Source organism: Anolis carolinensis, chromosome 2 (assembly GCF_035594765.1).
Source record: "Anolis carolinensis isolate JA03-04 chromosome 2, rAnoCar3.1.pri, whole genome shotgun sequence".
Taxonomy (NCBI): Eukaryota; Metazoa; Chordata; class Lepidosauria; order Squamata; family Dactyloidae; genus Anolis; species Anolis carolinensis.
Genome location: NC_085842.1, coordinates 143,265,013 through 143,286,743, shown reverse-complemented (window position 1 = coordinate 143,286,743; position 21,731 = coordinate 143,265,013). Strand labels below are relative to the sequence as shown.

Below are 21,731 nucleotides of genomic sequence, written 5' to 3'. Positions count from 1 at the left end.
TGTTTTCTCTTGTTTAAGGAAGAGACTAATAGGGAAAGACTCAGTGAAAAATCAAGGAGTTACCATTACAGGATACTATTTCCTGGGCAGTCAGCAGGTCAACAAGAAACAACCATCTTTATCACCCTCCCTCCCCAGCCTATTTTATTTTATCTGCTTTCACCCTAAACACATATAATATGGCTAGTGTAACTAAGACTGGAGAAACATGGATTCAAATCTCAACTCAGCTATGATCCCCATAGATTGCTCTCAGGCCAGCCATGATCTTAATTGCTTCAGAGGGTTGCTATGAGGCTGAGATTTGTACAACTACAGCACCCTGAGCTCTCTCAACAAACAAACAAACATATATTTAATGATTTGGGATACTACAAACAGGCCTTTAATTCTTCATGCTTTCATCCCAGATAAATGCAGTCTAGCTGCCTGAAAGGCCAAAACTAAGTAGTAAGGTACAAAACTATATATATATATATGTATGTGTATGTATGTTGGGGGTTGGACTAGATGGCCCATGAGGTCTCTTCCAACTCTACTATTCTATGATGTGTATATATGTAGAGTCTCACTTATCCAACATAAACGGGCCAGCAGAACATTGGATAAGCGAATATGTTGAATAATAAGGAGGGATTAAGGAAAACCCTATTAAACATCAAATTAGGTTATGATTTTACAAATTAAGCACCAAAACATCATGTTATACAACAAATTTGACAGAAAAAGTAGTTCAATACGTATTAATGCTATGTAGTAATTACTTTATTTACAAATTTAGCACTAAAATATCATGATGTATTGAAAACATTGACTACAAAAATGCGCTGGATAATTCAGAACATTGGATAAGTGAGTGTTGGATAAGTGAGACTCTACTGTATATATATATGTGTGTATGTGTGTTTGTGTACACACATATATATACACATGCACATACACATGCAGAGAGAGAGAGAGAGAGAGAGAGAGAGAGAGCGCCACATCAACCATTTCTGATGTTTAAGGTGTCCTAGATGACTATTTGGTACTAATGAAGTGGTTCCAAGACACTTGAATTTTTGAATGCCTTTCTTTTGAGTAGAAACCAGAGAAGCCTTTTTACACCTCCACTGAAAAGGATAGGAAAAACCATTACAGTGTGCTCTACATCTTTAATTAAAAGGTTTATTATCACACAGGAGAGGTTCTTTTCAAACCACCCTGTAATGCTTGCACCTCACTTTCTTAACACAGTTTTGGATCATGGCACAATGGCCCCATGATCTTGAAATTGGAGAATGGATTCTTTACTCCCCCATCCCCCGCAATCGGTCGCATAAAATCAGGTTACATCTGAATTAATATAAGGACCAAATTCATAGTACGTCAGACCACTGGTTCATCTAGCCCAGTATGGACAGTCTGGATTGGTAGCAATTCGCCAGGGTTTCAAAATGGAGTATTTTCCTGGCCCTAGCTGGAGATCTCTAGTTTTACCTGATGACCTCTCATCCAGGTATTAACCAAGCCCAACCCTGCTGAGAATTATATAGTTGAAAAAAATCCCTAAGACTATTTCATACAACTCCTTGGCAGTGAAAGAGCACATTGCTAATATAGTCTGAGAAGCAAGCATCCAACCTGTTTAAAAATCTAGATCCTTTTTGATGACAATCATTGTTTCTATTGGCTATATTGGAAGTTGCAGTCCTACGTGATCAAGAGGGCCACACGTTACCTATCTCTGCCCTAAAGAACACTGCAGGAATTATGTTCTCTTGCCAGCATATGAGTCAGTTTGGAGGATCCATAAGGCAAAGCTTTCCACCTCATTCCCAGAGTGATTCTATGCATGTACTCAGAATTAAGTCTTGAATTAAATTTACAGGATGCACCCTCCATCACCAAATAGTGGTACCCATGTGATAAGACTTAACTTTATACTTGCAGAGTCTCAGCGCCTTCCAGTAGCTTACACCTGCTCAGTACTTTCAGTCTTCCAGTCTGCTTCCACAGTAGACACTTGAGCACATGCCCGGCCATTGTCAGTTTTTACTACTGTCTTTCCCCTAGTCTAGATGATATTACAGACTTACCACAGTTCGCATTATCTTGTCCTTGTAGACAGGTTTAATTGCATATAGACTTCACAACATCAAAAGGAAAGGGGGAGGGAAATACACTGAACATGGTTCCTTATATACAATACATTTACACATAGTAATCATTGTTTGGTTACCAACTAATTGACCCAACCCAAACTCAGGATTGCATCATTGACAATCACCTGGAGTAGGCCCAAACACATTCCCCAAATGATTCCCAATAGAAGCCCATTAGCAGTGCACGACTCAGTACATTGTAAAACCTAACAGTTCCACTCTTCTAGATATTTTAATAGTTCTTACTGGGCAGCTGTGAGCAGCTTTTGGAAGCCAAAGCATTCCAGCACGGTTGGTTTAAGTAAGAATTGAACACAGTGCATAAATCGATGGTCATTGGTAGGGAGCCAACATGGACACTAGAAAGGGACTGCAAGCATCATGTCCTTCTGCTAGGCTACCTGGCTTTAATACTGAGCAATTTTTAGGAAAGGTGGGAGCCCCCGGTGCTGCAGCGGATTAAACCGCTGAGCTGCTGAACTTAGTGTCTGAAAGATTGGTGGTTCGAATCCGCTGTTACCCCCAGCTTCTGCCAGCCCAGCAGTTTGAAAACATGCAAATGTGAGTAGATCAATAAGTAACGGGAAGGTAACGGCGCACCATGCAGCTATGCCGGCCACATTACCTTGGAGGCGTCTACAGACAATGCTGACTCTTCGGCTTAGAAATGGAGATGAGCCCCACACCTCAGAGTCGGACATGACTGGACTTGATGTCAGGGGGAAACCTTTACCTTTGTGACCACCAGCAAAGTAGTCTTATGACTCTCATCTTTTGATCATCTAGTGACATCATCTATGGCACTAATATGATGGATTAGTAGCAGCAGCACTGCTATAGGGATATAGTGGACGTGCATGACCATCAGTGACATGAGGGTTTCAATAAGTGCTGAATGCATAATTAGTTCATGTTTTGATGATCAAAGTCACTTCTCATGCGTTTATCACTATAATTCTAATAGCAATCCTGCAAATTAGGTCAGTATTATCCTCCCCTCAATGCAAATATGAGCCTGATGGTTGTTTGCCCTAAAATAATGCTGTGGAACCGCAGTTTCACTGAGCCTGGTAGTGTTGTAAGCTTTTTTTATTTTATCTCTGATCACTTGGTTGCAGATAAGGAGCTATTTAAAGTCCCAGGAGTTACTGCAAGGAATTGAGTGGTTTGTAGCCAAGGAAGCCACTATATGGAAGTGCCAACTGTTTTGCAGTTCAGGGAACTGTTGCAGGAGGACTGAGTTGACACACTTAGGAACTGCACATTTGTTGGAAAAGATAGCAAAACCACAAAGAATTATAGACACTTTAACCTGTGTTCTTGGCCTTGCCCACTGAGATAATTCAGACAAGCTCAAATTGTCACCTAGCTGGAGTTTGGTGATCCTTTAGGCTAAAAATCAGGGAACTCTTATCTAGTTCCAGAGCAGAGTTGAAATGTGAATTGAAGTATGCATGGATACACTGAAATTGGAGTTTCAATGTACCTTCATAGTGTGTGTATTTTTAATCATTTTAAAATGATTCACCCCAGCTTCTTGGGGCTGCCAGAAAGTTCTTGAGGGCACCTGCTCTTAGCTTGTAGGTAGCTACAAATGACCAAAGTATGCCATGCAAATCACCCAAGGATTAGTTCTCACAGTACACAGCCACAGTGTAATATTTGAACCGGAAGATGGGATGGGCAGGAGAATTGATAGTATTATTACTTCCCATGTCAATACTACCTCCTGTGTTCTTTTAAGCAACATTGGCATATGGGACCCACTATGTCCAAACTTAATCAATGTCTTCTTGTTCTTCATTCACACAGTCATTTCCGACTCTTTGTGACCTCATGGACCAGTCCACGCCAGAGCTCCCTCTTGGCCATCGCCGCCTCCAGTTCCTTCAAGTTCATACCAGTCACTTTAAGGATACCGTCCATTCTTCTTGCCCTTGGTCAGCCTCTCTTCCTTTTTCCTTCCATTTTCCCCAGCATCATGATCTTTTCCAAGCTTTCCTGTTTTCGCATGATGTGGCCAAAATACTTCATCTTTGCCTCTAATCTATGAATTAGTCTCCTGTTTTTAACACTGTATGCTGCTTGTTGATTTTAATGATTTTTTTTTTACTGATGCTGATGTTTTTACTGGGATAATTGTTTTATTGCTCTGTGACTGTTATTTGTTTGTTTTATTGGGCCAGGCCCCATGTAAGCTGCCCCGAGTCTCTTCGGGGAGATGGGGCGGGGTATAAAAATAAAGTTGTTATTATTATTATTATTAATAATAATAATAATAATATCCTTTCCTCCAGTGAGAAGTTGGGTATTGTTTCCTGGAGGATGGACTGGTTGGATTTTCTTGCGGTCCAAGGCACTCTCACGATTTTCCTCCAGCACCAAAGTTCGAAGGCATCTATCTTCCTTTGCTCAGCCTTCCTTATGGTCCAGCTCTCGCATCCATAGGTTACTATGGGAAAAGCCATTGCTTTCACTACGCGGACCTTCGTTGCCAGTGTGATGTCTCTACTCTTCACTATTTTTGAGATTGGTCATTGCTTTCCTCCCAAGAAGTAAATGTCTTCTGATTTCCTGGCTGCAGTATGCATCTGCAGTGATCTTCACGTCTAGAAATATAAAGTCTGTCACTGCCTCCACGTTTTCTCCCTCTATTTGCCAGTTATCAATAGGTGTGGTTGCCATGATCTTGGTTTTCTTGATGTTTAACTGCAGCCCGGCTTTTGCACTTTATTTCACCTTGGTGATAAGGCTCCTCAGCTCCTCCTCACTTTCGGCCATCAAAGTAGTATCATCTGCATACCTAAGGTTGTTAATGTTTCTTCCAGCAATTTTAACTCTGGCCTTGGATTTGTCAAGCCCCACACATTGCATGATGTGTTCTGCATACAAGTTGAATAGGTAGGGTGAAAGTATACAGCCCTGCTACACTCCTTTCCCAATCTTGAACCAATCTGTTGTTCCGTGGTCTATTCTTACTGTGGCTATTTCACCTTTATACAGATTTCTCAGGAGACAGACAAGGTGACTTGGTATCCCCATACCACCAAGAACATGCCACAGTTTATTATGGTCCACACAGTTGAAGGCTTTACGAAAGCAATGTACACTAGGTAAAATGTTTTAAAATATTATATGTGTGTATGTATATGTATATATATATATATATTTCTGGTGGGCTGCTGTTATTGGTTATATATTGGGTATGCAGAGCTACTTTTAAAGAGGCTGGAGTGTTGTTATAACAACACCTCAGACCTCTTTAAAAATAGCTCTTAAAATAGCCAGAGCTGACTGGTGTAATTTGAAGAGCCAAAGGCCATGAAAAACAATGCAGTTCACCATAAACTCAGAAGGGATAAAGCCAGTCTGGTTTCATTTAGGAAGGAGCTTCATAGTCTGAGCACTGCTATGACAAAAGCCCTGTATATGCACTCACCAGCATGTTTCTGAGGTACTGAGACCATGCCACAAAAAAAGTTCAGCACCTTGGATAGACCATCTAAAGTTCAGAGGAAACCTGTGGCAGGTTTTCCAAACTATTGCCATGGGTGCAGTTGTTAATTTAAGTTGTGTGGCAAGAATTCAGTTAAAAATGGCAATTCATGTACATCCTATATCCTTAGGCTGTGATGCTAGACATACTTGCACATTGAATCCAGCAGGGCTTCCCTCCAGAATGGAAACCCCCATTGGATTGCACTGCAGGTGCACATTTGTGTTGATGCTTTCCAAAACAGACCTGTCTTGTGTCTGAGCATCACACGAGGGCTGAACCTGTGGGCAGGAGGAGACACAGCCCTTGGGCTTTGGTGGCTGTTCAAGTTAGGCCCTGAATTTCTGCTACACTCATGTATAAACCTAGAAATTTTAGTAAAAAAATCAAGCCAAAGATCTGGGTTAATTTATTCATGGATCCATGTAAGTACTGTGTAGAGTGATAAGACAACTAAAGTGATATACAGGCAGTCCACAAGTTATGAACAAGATAGGTTCTGTAGCTTTGTTCTTAAGTTGAATTTGGATAGCATAGGGAAGGGTTAAAACCCCTGTGGTGTCTGTTTTGCTGCCTGTGCAGGATTGCTGAGAAAGCTTCAGCAGAGCCACCTTTTCCCCAGGATAACTCTTCCAAGAGTGAATTTACCTTCTGAAGGGTAGATTTCTCTCACTTCCTTTTGTTTCACCCCCGTTCCTAATTATGAGTAATTTGTTAGGTCGGATTATTGTAATTTGGGGACTGCCGCCTGTACATGGGGTTTTTTAGACCAGAATTAAACCAGCAACATTTCATCTACAAGCCCAAGAAGGTTATATGGATTTCTGGGTTGCTGTGAGTTTTCTGGGCTGTATGATCATGTTCCAGAAACATTCTCTCCTGACATTTTGCCCACATATATGGCAGACATCCTCAGAGGTTGTGTAGTATGTTGGAAACTAGGCAAGAGAGGTTTATAATCTGTGGAAGGTCCAGAGTGGGAGAAAGAACTCTTGTATGTTGGAGGCAAGTGTGAATGTTGCAATTAATCATCTTGATTAGCATTGAAATGCCTTGCAGCTTCAAGGCCTGGCTGCTTCCTGCCTGAGGGAATCCTTTGTTGGAAGGTGTTAGCTGAACCTGATTGTTTCCTGCCTGGAATTCCCCTGTCTTTTGAGTGTTGTTCTTTATTTACTGTCCTGATTCTAGAGGTTTTTTTTTAATACTGGTAGCCAAATTTTGTTCATTTTCATGGTTTCCTCCTTTCTGTTGAAATTGTTTACCTTCTTGTGGATTTCAATGGCTTTTCTGTGTAGCCTGACATGGTGGTTGTTCAAGTGGTTAAGCATTTCAATGTTCTCAAATAATATGCTGTGTCCAGGTTGGCTCATCAGGTGTTCTGCTATGACTAACTTCTCTGGTTGAGTTAGTCTGCAGTGCCTTTCATGTTCCTTGATTGGTGTTTGGGAAAACGCCACACTGCCTTTCATGTTTCTTTCTTTGGACAACACTGCCTTTGGTGGTCCCTATGTAGACTTGTCCACAGCTGCATGGTATACGGCAGACTCCTGAAGAGGTGAGAGGATCCTTCTTGCCATTTGCTGACTTCACTCTTATCAAAAAAGGAGCCAGCCCTTTCTCTGAACAGAGTAGTGAAAGGCAAGGTTACGGTAAAGGTTTTTCCCTGACATTAAGTCTAGTGGAGTCTGACTCTGGGGGTTGGTGCTCCTCTCCTCTCCATTTTTAAGCCAAAGAGCTTGTTTGTAAACACCTCCAAGGTCATGTGGCCGGCATGACTGGATGGAGCGCTGTTACCTTCCCAGGGGAGCGGTACCTATTGATCTACTCACATTTGCATGTTTTCCAACTGCTAGGTTGGTAGAAGCTGGGGCTAACAGCGGGAGCTCACTCACTGGCATGACTGCATGGAGCGGTGTTACCTTCCCGCAGGAGCGGTACCTATTGATGTACTCACATTTGCATGTTTTCCAACTGCTAGGTTGGCAGAAGCTGGGGCTAATAGAGGGAGCTCTTTTGCTCCCCGGATTCCAACCGCAGGCGAGTTCAGCAGTTCAACCCGCTGAGCCACCGAGGCTCCTAAAGGCACGAGCTTAGAAGTCCCGTCCTGCCCTAAACCTGGTGCTGCTCCAGGCAACAGGTGGCGGGGGTTGCCAGGGTCCTGGCCTTGCAGGTATCCACGTTCATTTCCATAATGCCGCCCCCCAAACCTGCCCTCGGCTTCTACGGTGGGTGAGGCCGGCTTGCCCTGTGTCCACGCGTCTGTGCGGCGCTTCCCTTCCCGCCTTCCAAGGCGCCTGATGCCCACTCCCACCGGGCCCCAGCCCTCCTTGAGTGAGAGCGCGTAGAAATACCCCTCTGGCTCTCTCTGGCCGCTTCCTCCTCCTCCCCACGCCGGCGCCAGGGAGGGATGGAGAGTCCTTCGTCCGCCCCTCCTCATCGCCAGCCTCGCCCGCAGAGGGAAGGGAAGGGAAGGGAAGGCGCGGCTAAGGGAGAGGGCGGCGCTTGGCTCCGCACCTCCAAACTCACGCGCCGCCGACGCCGCGCGCTCCCTCGCTCCCTCCCTCGCTGACTGGCTGCCTTCCCGGGCGCCTCCCTCCCTCCCTCTCCCTCTACTTCTCCGGAGCCGAGGCGGGAAAAACAGAGCGAGACGCCCGCCCGCCCGGCCCCTACGATGAGCCCTCCGCCACCTCCGCCTCCAGTGAGAGCGCACCGGGAAGAAGCAGGAGGGCGAGGCTGAGGCTGAGGCTGAGGCGGCGATGGGGGAGCCCAAGGCGGCGCCGGCGGAGGAGGAGGGGGCAGAGCGTGGGCCCGGAGGGGAGAGGGGCTCGTTGGCTTCCCAGCCGCGCCGCCGTCGAGCCGTGCGCGCCCTGAGCAGGCTGGCCCGGCGCCTCCTGCAAACTTTGCGCGGGGCGCGGCGGCAGCAGCAGCAGCAGCAGAAGAGGCGGCGGAGGCAGGAGACCCGCCAGGCGGAGGAGGAGGACGACGAGGGCGGCTTTACCCGCCCGCTGCCGGGGCCCGAGCGCGGACAGGCCGGAGCGGGAGGCGGAGGGGGCGCCGGGGGGTTGCGTCCGCCCGTGGGCGCCCTCAGCCCGCCCTCGGCGCCTGCACACAGCCCCGCCGAGCCCCGCCCGCTCACGCCCGGCGCCCAGGGGCTCAAGAACCACGGCAACACCTGCTTCCTCAACGCCGTGGTCCAGTGCCTGAGCCACACCGAGCTCCTGGCCGCCTTCCTCCTCCTGGCGCTCCCCGCGCGGCCCCGCGAGGCCTCCCCGCCCCCTTCGGCCTCCCCGCCCCCCCTCCCCGCCGCAGGCGCCTCCGGGGAGGTCACCCGGCACCTCGCCGCCCTCGTCCGCGCCCTCTGGACCCTCCAGTACACGCCCCAGCTCTCCGCAGACTTCAAGGTAGGCTTCCTCCCCGGCCCGGGCAGACACCTGTAGCCGGGAAGCGCTCGCCTGCCTCTCGGGCTTGCTCCCGGCCCAGCGCAAACTCTGCCCGGCTGAGTCGAAGGTTCCCACGAGAACTCCGAGGGGGATGCGTGTGGCCCACGCCCTTCGCCACGCTGCGGTGGCAGAGAGGTCGGACGGAAACCGCTTCGCTCTCTCTCCATTCCTCTCTCTCCCGCCTGCCACCTGTTCAGCCGCACCTGTCTCCGCAGCCCCGCTCCTTGTTGCCCTTCCTGCCCAGGCTGAGCTGGCGCTGCCCGTGGCCTGACAAGAGCCCTGTCAACTCCTGGAAAGGGAGGGGGAAAGCAGGCGAGGGGGCAAAAGTTTGGAGAGGGCGAGCTCTGCCAACTGGGGGCGAATGGAGAGGCCGAAAGTGGGGTCTGGGCAGAGCAGCATTGTGCGGAAGATCAGAGGGCCAGGTCTGTGTCCTCAGCCGGAGTGCAAGGGTGCTTTGTATCTTGGAGAACTGTTTGGGTTGCTGTGAGGTTTCCGGGCTGTATGGCCATGTTCCCGAAGCATTATCTCCTGACATTTTGCCCACATCTATGGCAAGCATCCTCAGAGGTTGTGAGGTCTGTTGGAAACTAGGCAAGTGGAGTTTATATATCTGGAAGGTCCAGGGAGGGAGAAAGAACTCTTGTCTGTTTGAGGCAGGTGTGAATGTTTTAATTGGCCACCTTGATGAGCATTGAATAGCCTTTCAGCTTCAAGGTCTGGCTGCTTGCTGCATGGGGGAATCCTTTGTTGGGAGGTGTTAGCTGTCCCTGATTGATTCATGTCTGGAATTCCTCTGTTTTCAGAGTGTTATTCAGTAAATAAAGAATAACACTCCAAAAACAGGAGAACTCCAGACATGAATCAATCAGGGACAGCTAACACCTCCCAACAAAGGATTCCCCCATGCAGGAAGCAGCCAGACCTTGAACCTGCAAAGCATTTCAATGCTAATCAAGGTGATTAATTGTAACTTTCACACTTGCCTCAAACAGTCAAGAGTTCTTTCTCCCATCCTGGACATTATTCCACAGCGATATAAACCCCACCTGACTAGTTTTCCAACAGACCTCACAACCTCTGAGGATGCTTGCCATAGATGTAGGCAAAATGTCAGGAGAGGATGCTTCTGGAGCATGGCCATACAGTCTGCTCTGGAAGCCTTTGGCTCTTGCTTGTTGTGAAATGCAGCCAAGTAAACTTAGACTTATGGCAACCATATGAACAAAATACCTCCTACTCACTTTATCCTCAACTGCCTTGCAGACTCAAGGCTGTGGCCTCCCTGATTTAGGCTATCCTCTTTTTCCTATAGTTTTCTACCTTACCAAACATAGTTGTCTTTCCTACTGAGTCGTGTCTTCTCATCATATGTCCAAAGTATGACATTTTCAGTTTAATTATCTAGCTTTTTTATTCTGTAATAATTTTTAGAAAAGTAGCGAATATGATAATAACATGGTATCAATATGGTAACAATACATGGCACGTGGGGGCAGGTGTTGTGCCACATGAGATGGTTTGGGAAGAACTGGTGGAGAGCACTGTGCTGGTCTCAGCTTTCTTTCTCAACCTCAGATGACGCCAGTACTGCCAACAGGTCAGAAATGGAGAACTAATTACATAGGCTTGTGTGTGGGTTTTTCCCCTTTTGCACCCCATCAAGGAAGTAGGGGAGGGGCAAACTGAGAGCATTACCATGTCATAGGAATACTTTCCCCTTCATGATTTCTTCCTTAAGTGCCCACATTTCTAGAAAACGAGATTCTAAAAAACATCCACACCACACCTCAGATTCTTACGTTTGGTGTGTTCACATTCCCTTGCTAATTCTGCCTGCACCTTTTCTTTGGATGACTGGCTGCTGTTTCAAAATGTTTAGTTTATATTTTCATTTACTGTGGTGCTAGCAATCTGGGGGCTGAAGGAACATTTTATTGTGGGGGATCTTATCTGAGGGACAATGCCCTCACTTTGTTCCTTTCCCTGTGACTGTATTTTTGTTGGCTTGTCAGGGGCCTGCCAGCGCACCAGCTGGCCAGGATGCTTTTTACACAGGTGTATCTGCACAGGCTGTTGCTCTGTGAGGTGAGTTAATGCTACCAGGAATTAGAAGAAAAGTGACATGAAAAGGAAAAGGGAGGTCAAATGAACTTGGAAGAGCAGCAGTTCTAGCTGCTTCTTCTTTAATACATAAAACATGACTGGACAGAAAGAATAAAACTGCCAGATTCACACATTTTCTATTCATCACATGGTGTGGCCATCTGCACATTAGCCCACAACTTAAAACCACTTTCTCAGGGTACAGAAAAGTCTTGAGTTTAGCTTGCAAAAGGGGTTCCCCTTCAGCTCTGAATGTGGATTTGTAATAAGTGATGGAGCTGCAAAACCATCTCTGGCATGCTGAGCTGAAACTTCCATGTTGAGCCCTTCATTGCTCTGTTTTAATTTTTGAAGAAAAGCTTGAGCAACTCAACTGGCAGCAGAGAATGACAGACATCCCCCTTCCAGTAAGTGTGAGAGTGTAAGTCTGCTTTTAGTGCTGTGTTTCTTAGCTTAAGGGTGGTTGGGGCAATGCTGGTGCTGACTTTTCTCTGTGTCTTTGGTGCTATGCTTTGCTTGGAAAAGTAGACCTCTTGGAGGTAGGATTACGAGGTCTTATTGGCCAAGATCATTTCTATTGGTTGTTTGATATTATTATCTGGCCATTCTTGTTGACAGATTGGATTTCTTCCGGAGGTGAGCTTTTCTTGTCTCCGGTGCACACATTTGGCTGCTAGCTGTCAGAGTCAGTTTGAGGGAAATGCCTGAGCCGAGGCTTTGGCAAAATCTCATGTTACTTATTCAGCTCTTTGAATTGCTGTTGATTACCAGGATGGTGTGTGAGTGGATGTGAACTGCTCTTTCCACACTGATATGGCAACCACCATCAGAAGTGAAATGGTCTTTGCTTCATTTGGCTGTGTTTGTTCTTTCTTTTGATAGTTGTGTAAGATACTTGCTTTTAACATTAAGAAATAGCTTCAGGTAGATAGGGTATTACAGATGAATCTTCAGGATCATGCCATACATCATCTTGCACTGGTTTGTGAAAACAAAGATAACAGATTGTGATAAATTTACAGACCAGAATGTGAAACAAGTGTTGTATCAACACTCATCCTTAAAATAGATTCAGTACTCTTTCCTGGGTTTATTTAGTTATTTAACTTTATTTAGTGAGTTTGCTGAACATTATATTTTCAGTTGTGGAAGCTTTTGGCTGAAAGAACAATAGCAAAAGGTGGATTTGCAGGGCAGTGTTTATATTATGCAGGCAGAAAAATATGACTCAAGGAGAACCTTGGATAATTGCAAGATTAAGGAATTGCTAATAGACTAATCCATATCCTTCAACATCACCTCAAACCAAGATTTAAGTGGTGTCTCTTCACACCCTCATTTCCTGGTCTTTGTATGCTGAGTGATTAAAAAACATTAGTGGACATAGTATGCAGTATTTCCTAATTTATTTTATTTCTTTTTCCACAAGTGCTAGGGAAGTCAATTCTCAGATTCCTGTATATGTAAAATGGATATGTATAACACAGCTGTATATATTTCAAATGTAGAAACATCTGTGCTGTTTTACATTATTTATACTCCACTCTGAGCTAGTTAATAGGATAATTATGGGGAAATTTGAATTCTCTATGAATAACTATGAGTTTCTGAGGTTTGCTTTCCTGATCTGTTATGATCTTATAAATAGACGCTGCTGCCGTGTGTAATAATAATAATAATAATAAAAAAACTTTATTTATACCCCGCCACCATCTCCCCAACGGGGACTCGGGGCGGCTCACATGGGGCCATGCCCAAGACAATACAATAGACAGAATATAAAAACAACATATCAGAATGCAATTAAACAATGCAACAATAACACTACACAATACAGAACAAAAAAGCAGAACGTAGCATAACATAACAAGGGCGGGCCGCATGGACACAAGGTTAAAAACTCGGGGTAAGAAGAGATAAGAATAAAACCATGGGGAACAGGGTCTACAGAATACATGTTGGGGAGAGAAACACAGGAGGTATATACAATTACTCTCCGAAAGCACACCGGAAGAGCCATGTTTTTAAAACTTTCCTAAAGGCTAAAAGAGTGGGGGCTAGCCTGATCTCAATGGGCAGTGAGTTCCACAAACGGGGGGCCACAGCAGAAAAGGCCCTCTCCCTTGTTCCCACAAGGCGGGCCTGTGATAAAGGCAGTGGAGACAGGAGGGCCTCCCCAGATGAACGAAGGGCTCGGGCAGGTTTATAGTAGGAGATGCGGTCATGAAGGTAGGCGGGTCCCAAACCATTTAGGGCTTTATAAATGATGGTCTGCACCTTGAATTGGGACCGGAAAATGAACGGCAGCCAGTGGAGCTCCTTAAACAAGGGAGTGGATCTCTCCCTGAAACTCGCTCCCGTTATTAATCTGGCCGCCGAGCGTTGGACTAGTTGTAATTTCCGGGCCGTCTTCAAGGGAAGCCCCACGTAGAGTGCATTACAGTAGTCCAGTCTAGAGGTAACTAAGGCGTGCACCACCGTGGTCAAGTCAGACTTCACGAGGTATGGTCGCAGTTGGCGCACAAGTTTGAGTTGTGCAAAAGCCCTCCCGGCCACCGCCGACACCTGAGCCTCAAGCGTCAACGCTGAATCCAGGAGGACCCCCAAACTGCGGACCTGTGATTTCAGGGGGAGTGCAACCCCGTCCAGCACAGGTTGCCACCCAATACCCCGATCCGACGAACGACTGACCAGGAGGGCCTCTGTCTTGTCGGGATTGATCCTCAGCTTGTTCCTCCTCATCCAGTCCGCCACAGCGGCCAGGCACTGGTTCAGCATCCGAGGGGCTTCCTTGGAGTCAGATGGGAACGAGTAGTGGATTTGCGTGTCATCTGCGTAGAGATGGCAACGCCCTCCAAAACTCCGGATGACCTCTCCCAGCGGTTTCATGTAGATGTTGAAAAGCATGGGGGAAAGAATAGACCCTTGCGGGACCCCACAGGTCAAAGGCCAGGGGTCCGAGCAGGTGTCCCCCAGCTTCACCATCTGGGAACGGCCCTCCAGGAAGGACCGGAGCCACTGCAAAACAGTGCCACCAAGCCCCATCCCAGACAGCCGTCCCAGAAGGATACCATGGTCGATGGTATCGAAAGCCGCTGAGATGTCCAGGAGAACCAGCAGGGTCACACTCCCCCCATCCAGTTCCCTGCGGAGGTCATCCACCAAGGCGACCAAAGCCGTCTCGGTACTGTGCCCAGGCCTGAAGCCAGACTGCGAGCGGTCCAGAAAATCAGTGTCATCGAGGAACCCCTGGAGCTGCGTGGCAACCACCCGCTCCAGAACCTTGCCCAAAAATGGGAGGTTGGAAATTGGTCTGTAGTTGTTACATACGGATGGGTCTAACAAGGACTTTTTAAGTAGCGGTTTTACTACCGCCTGCTTAAAGCAGGATGGAACTGATCCCTGGCACAAAGAGGCATTAATTATAGCCACAAACCAATCCAACAGCCCCTCTTTGGCCAGCTTAACCAGCCAAGAGGGACAAGGATCCAGAGCGCAAGTGGTCGCCCTCACAGACCCAAGAATCCCCTCCACGTCATCAGGAAGAACAAGCCGGAAAGAATCCCACAAGATCGAACAGACAGGTACCTCGGTTACCTCCGCTGGAACTACAATTAAACTGGAGTCCAAGTCACGGCGTATCTGAGCAACTTTGCCTGCAAAATGGTGCGCGAAATCGCTGCACCTGGCTGCCAAGTCATCGGGGAGCCCCTGGGCCTCAGGAGGCCGCAGAAACTCTCCCACAACTCGGAACAGCTCAGTTGGCCTATTGGCCGCAGACGCTATGCGAGCAGTCGTGAAAGCTTTCCTGGCTGCTCGCAAAGCCACGGAGTAAGCCTTAATAGCGGCTTTAGCCCGTGCTTGGTCTGACACGTCCTGAGATTTCCTCCAGATGCACTCTAGTCCCCTCCTCGTACGCTTCATCACAGCCAGCTCCTCAGTGAACCAAGGGGTCGACGTGGCTCTGCGCAACGAGAGGGGACGTTCGGGAGCGATCATGTCCAATGCCCTTGCCAGCTCACTATTATAGCGATCAGCCAGGACATCGACAGGATCGCCAGTCTCCAGAACAGGAAGATCCCCAAGAGACCTCAGGAGTCCATCCGGATCCATCAGCCTCCTGGGGCGGACCATCTTAGTGGGTCCACCACCCCTGCGGAGGTTAGAAGACACGGCGAAACTTACACAGATCAGATGATGGTCAGACCATGACAATGGAAGAATATTTTGCTCTTCCACTCTGACTTTTGGATGTGTCTGTCTTCTGTAATACCTTGCTCTGTGTTATACCCTGGTGAGGCAGATGGATGTGATGATACATGAGACTGTATTTATATCATCCTCAGACTGTAGATGTGTAGCATTTGCAAGTAAGGCTGCCAGGTTGGCTATAAATTGTGGCATTTGGAAGTGCTTTTGGAATGGCAGCTTGGGATGTTAACATTCTTCCCTCCCCTAAATGGGTCTCAAGACAGCTCATAGCAAGATTAAAAAAAAAAAAAGCCCTGCAGACAGATTATAACACAATCAAGTTGTAATGTTACAACACCAAGAAATTATCAGAGAAAAACATCAGCCAAATTAAAAGTCATTTGGAAAGCATGCACAAAGAAAACAAAGTACTGTGCTTCCAGTTTTGCACCAGCCAATCAGGGGCTAAAAAACTAGATATTTGCCTGCTGTTGGAAAGGAAGTGGGCTTGTAGGGGTCTCAACAGCTGGCCTCCTCTCAGGCATTCTCCCATAAAGATCTTAAAGCCCAGGTGGGCAGGCTCATACTGGAACACTTGGAACAATTCCATAATAACTCAGATATCTCTTCTGCTGACACTCCCCTCTCCCAGGTGAGAGAAGCATTTCAGCCTGAGGGCATTATTTGAAACATGAAAATACTACTGAGTTCTAATAATAATAATAATAATAATAATAGGAAGAAGTAGTGTTATTTATATTCCACCACCTCTCCCAAAAGGGACTCAGGACGTTGGTGTTGTAACAGTTAAAACAATACAAAAACAATAATACATAGGTCAAATTAACATAACTTAAATTAAAATAATTGAGTTCTACCCTTTAAGATTGTTTTAAATACTTTGCAGTGTGTTTGAAAATGCATGTACAATAGAGTCTCACTTATCCAACACTCACTTATCCAACATTCTGGATTATCCAATGCATTTTTGTAGTCAATGTTTTCAATACATCGTGATATTTTGGTGCTAAATTCATAAATACAGTAATTACAACATAGCATTACTGTGTATTGAACTACTTTTCTGTCAAATTTGTTGTATAACATGATGTTTTGGTGCTTAATTTGTAAAATCATAACCTAATTTGATGTTTAATAGGCTTTTCCTTAATCCCTCCTTATTATCCAACATATTCGCTTATCCAACATTCTGCCGGCCCATTTATGTTGGATAAGTGAGACTCTACTGTATTTAAATTGCTTTGAATATTGGGAAGCACTAAACCTGTTGCAATTCCTGCCCATCTTCTTTTTTCTTCCATTCTGCTCTTCCTCATTTACTACATCCTTCTATTCTCTATTTTTCTGGAAAATGGCTGTGAAGGAATGTTTTAAAACCTATAATAGCTGTGTGATGTGTGAGTCTCCTGCTGATTAGAAATGGTCTTATAATATTGAATATGCCTTTTTAAATAACCAACCTTGCAGCCTTTTGGCAAGTTTCTTGGGATGGAGCAGGTATGTTGGTGTGGGTTGGACAGTTTCTTTCATAGATAATAAGCATCTCCCCCTAGATTTGCCCCAAATATGGAAGAGAGCAATCTGTTTGATGCCTAACTTCATGTTTTTAGCTGTTGATTGGGAAGGCCCTTTAGATCTCATGAGCACCTCTATTTATTATGATGTGGAGTAGTGGTGTGTGTATGTGTGACAGGCTGGGTTTCTAGGAAACAGCATGCTGTCAAAGGACTCTGGGAAGGAGACTGTGCAGGAGAGAGACAGAGAGACTAGAGTCTTATTGAGAAAATTTATCCTGTGGTGCTGTCCCTTTTCCAACTCTGACTCTTCCCAGTTCCACTTAAATCTCCCCTTCCTACTCCTCCTTGTTGCAAAGAATTAGAAAGTGAAGCAGTTGTACTGAATCAACCCCAAGCCCTTTTTGTGTGGTCACTTGGGAATGGAGCGCTGCAGGGAATCTGTTTAGTGACTTCCCTGGAAGATGGCTTGGGAAATATAAGAGTCCACTTCTACCCCTTCAGTTCTGTTTTGTTCCTGATTGGCAAGTGGAGAGAAGAAGAGGGAGACTTCAGTCTGGAGAGAAAGGGTGCTGAAAGGAAGGCCCTTGCTACTGAGCTATTGGACCTAGTATAAAATCAGCTGGCTTGTTCATGCAATACTGTTTTTAAGACCCTAAAACAGCAGTTCTCAATCTGTGGGTCCCCAAATGTTTTGGCTTCAACTCCCAGAAATCCTAACAGCTGGTAAGGTGGCTGGGATTGCTGGGAGTTGTTGGCCAAAACACCAGGGGACCCATAAGTTGAGAACCACGGCCTAAAAAGAGGACTGGGACTGAAGCCCTTTTTAGCACCCAACAATCTTTCTTTGCAGCAGTATTATAAAAGTCAGGACATTTTTAAAAGCATTGAAAAAGTCTTGGGAGATTTGGGAGACTTGGATTCAAGCCCTGCTTTGGTCCTGAAGTTCTCTGGGCCAATCAGTCCCTCTCTCAGCCTGACTTTATCTTGAAAGGTGGTTGCTTATGAGAATGGGAAATTCTGTGTATTTCCTAGATCTCCTTGGAGAAAGACAGGCTGTAAATGTAACAAACAAAACAATTTTAAGAATTGGAAAAGAAATGCAGTCTTTTATCTTTGCTATATACTCCGGAGCTATCCTACACACTCCCTTGAGACTTTCCTTGATCTCAAAGTTAGCACTCCACAACTGCAGTGTTTTTTTAGCATGATATTTCTGCATGTACCAATGCAGTTACACACTCCACTGTGCCATCCCATTGCTGGAGGTTTCATTCATATTTTAAAGAGCAAGGAAAAATGACAACGACACCCTATATGTACTCTGCAGTTTTTAAGAATTATAAAAAAGAAGGCTGTGTATACTCTTCTGTTGTGATCAGCTTTCTCTTAGGTTCATGAATAGCTAATGTAGAAGCATCCAGTGGATAACCTAACTAGACATCCCTAGTTCTTTGTTGTTGTATCTCCCAACCAATTGCTGGTCAGTAGGTGACAATAAGGGCTGAAGAACATAGGTTTGAGAAAGCCAGACAAAAGATGTTTGTGCATGCAAATTGGTTTGTCAGGCATGGGTTAGGAGCAGCGGATGGAGAGCACCAGATAGTAAAGAGATAAAGAGGAGGTACACTTAGCCCTTTGTGGCAACACTGGTTTTCTGCTGCATCTTTGCAAACACACAATGGGCATTCTGTGCTTGGGAAGGGAGAATAGGAGGGAGCAATTTGCGGTAGAAATCCAGTGGTCTGGAATGATTAAGTGCCTCTTCCTGTCCTATTCTTTCTTCCTACAGAGTGCTTTCTGGCTTAAAGTTAGGGTTTGGACGGTCTTAGATGGGAGGTCAAATCCCCTGCTTAGGCTAGGTTCTGCAATTCACACTTCCATTACGAATAAATGGTTGCAAGAACCCACCACCTCACCTAACCCTAACCCTATCCCACCACTGAGAAGGTCTTACCATTAAGAAGTCTGTACTTAGATTTAGTTGGGATCTTCTTCCTTAATGAGTGTTTCTACTCATTGGTTCTAGTCCTGCCCTGTCATGAAACTGAGGACTCTGCTCTTTTGTTTGCATGACAGTGTATTAGATATTTGAAGACTACTGTCTTGTGTCTCCTTAATTTTTTTTTCTTCTGGCTAAAAATACCCTGCTCTTTCAGCAGTTCTGCACTGGAATTTCTTTCTAGCTCCTCACTATCTTGGTTTCCCTTCTCTGGATGTGTTTCAGTTTGTTAGATATCTTTCTTAAAATATGCACAGTGCACTAAAGGCATCCCAGTATACTGCTCTGCTGATATCACATACATGTTCCTTTTTTTTAAAGCCAGCAATTTAAAATTAAAAAATTAAAAACTGACCAAGCTAATTTCCTGGTAGAAATTACTGGCCCTTGTCACCTTCCCAGCAACCAGTTTAGGCCACCCCAGTTGCTCCCCCAGTTCCAAGGTGAAGCTGCCTGTTGAGATGGAAAAACAACAGAAGTTATGGATCTTCAGCCAGAATGTGGGGTAAAAGCCAATTATTTTAAGAGCAGTTTAAGGGCTAAAAAACCAGTTGGGATGCCAATCGTCATAAAGTTGTGTGTCAGCATAGTGATCAGTACAAGATGTGTATGATTTTTTGGTTAATGTATACAGGCTTAGCATTCTTACGCTCTGAATACTATTCTGTATTACCAAAAATTCCATTCATTTTAAGTAGCCTCACTGGAAAATTTATGTTCAACTATCAGGGTTTTGTGACATGCATCTACAGCAGGGGTTTCCAAACTTTTTCAGCCGAAGAGCCCTTTTTGAAGGCTAAACGGAGGGCTGCACAAACACAGCAAGGACCAAGTACAGAGAGCACAATAATCCCAAATAAACAGTTCGAGAGGAGGCCACAGGGGCTTACATGTCTTTACACTAATGCTCAGAGCATGGGAAATAAGCAAGACGAACTCCAACTCCTAGCACAGCACCACACATACGATGTCATAGGCATCACTGAAACCTGGTGGGATGACTCCCATCACTGGAATTTAACCATTGAGGGCTATAACCTCTTTCACAGAAATAGAACAAAGGGGAGAGGAGGGGGAGTAGCTTTATATGTCAAAAACAGTTACGTTGCAGAAGAAATGCAAGACTGTAATCCGGGAAACCAGCTTGAAAGCATCTGGATAAGAATCAAGGGAACCGGGACTCAAAAAGATCTTGTCGTGGGTGTCTACTACAGACCTCTGAGTCAGGATGAAGGACTTGATGAAGCCTTCTGTCAACAGCTGACCAAACAGGCACAAAGAAGAGATATAGTAGTCATGGGCGATTTCAATTATCCCGATATCTGCTGGAAAACAAACTCAGCCAAGAGTACAAAGTCCAACAAATTCCTCACTTGCCTTGCAGATAATTTTATGGTCCAGAAGGTAGAAGAGGCAACAAGGGGATCAGCAACTCTTGATCTAATCTTAACAAATGTGGAAGACCTGATCAATACAGTTGAAGTGGTTGGATCCTTAGGGGCAAGTGACCATGTGCTCCTGCAGTTTGCAATACAAAGGAATGCTGAAACTAAGACAAGTCAAACACGCTTTCTGGACTTTAAGAGAGCTGACTTCCAAAAAATGAAGGAATTACTGAGCGGCATTCCATGGACGCCGATATTAAAAAACAAGGGAGTTAAGGATGGATGGGAGTTTTTCAAAAGTGAAATACTCACGGCGCAAATGCAAACAGTGCCAACAAAGAAGAAAAATAAGACAAGTGCAAAGAAGCCAGAATGGATGTCCAAAGAACTTCTAACTGAGCTAAAGCTCAAAAGTGACATGCACAAGAAGTGGAAAAGGGGAGAAATCACCAAAGAAGAATTCAAACGTATAGCCAACACCTGTAGGGAAAAGGTTCGCAAGGCTAAAGCGCAAAATGAGCTCAGGCTTGCCAGGGACATAAAAAACAACAAAAAAGGCTTTTTTGCTTACGTTGGTAGAAAAAGGAAGAAAAAGGAGGCGATAGGGCCATTGCAAGGAGAAGATGGGGTGATGGCGACAGGGGACAGGGAAAAGGCAGAACTGTTCAATACCTTCTTTGCCTCGGTCTTCTCAGAAAAAGAAAGCCATCTTCAACCTCAGCAACACGGAATGGACGAAGGATTGGGGGAAATCCAACCCCAAATAGGGAGACACGTTGTCCAGGAACACCTGGCCTCTCTAAACGAATTCAAGTCCCCAGGGCCAGATCAGCTACACCCAAGAGTACTGAAGGAACTAGCGGAAGTTATTTCAGAACCACTGGCAATTATCTTCGAGAGTTCTTGGAGAACGGGAGAAGTCCCAGCAGATTGGAGGAGGGCAAATGTGGTCCCTATCTTCAAGAAGGGAAAAAAGAACGACCCAAACAATTACCGTCCGGTCAGCCTCACATCAATACCAGGCAAAATTCTGGAAAAGATCATTAAGGAAGTGGTCTGCGAACACTTAGAAACAAATGCGGTCATTGCTAATAGTCAACACGGATTTACCAAAAACAAGTCATGCCAGACTAATCTGATCTCTTTTTTCGATAGAGTTACGAGTTGGGTCGATACAGGGAATGCCGTAGATGTAGCGTACCTGGATTTCAGTAAGGCCTTCGACAAAGTCCCCCACGACCTTCTGGCAAACAAACTAGTAAAATGTGGGCTAGACAAAACTACGGTTAGGTGGATCTGTAATTGGCTAAGCGAACGAACCCAAAGGGTGCTCACCAATGCGTCGTCTTCATCATGGAAAGAAGTGACAAGTGGAGTGCCGCAGGGCTCCGTCCTGGGCCCGGTTCTGTTCAACATCTTTATTAACGACTTAGAC

General features: G+C 45.6%; 1 protein-coding gene across 2 annotated transcripts in view; it reads left to right on the top strand.

Annotated features, from left to right (window-relative positions):
* The first annotated feature begins 8,187 nt into the window (after window positions 1–8,187).
* Window positions 8,188–21,731, top strand: part of usp43 (ubiquitin specific peptidase 43) — a 155,166-nt gene continuing 141,622 nt past the window's right edge. Inside the window, exon 1 of one of the 2 annotated variants that reach the window (XM_062970702.1) lies at window positions 8,188–9,041. In XM_062970702.1, the coding sequence (XP_062826772.1) occupies window positions 8,397–9,041 (645 nt within the window). In that variant the 5' untranslated portion in view covers window positions 8,188–8,396. The remainder of the gene's footprint in view (window positions 9,042–21,731) is intronic. The other variant, XM_062970703.1, reaches the window with a different exon arrangement.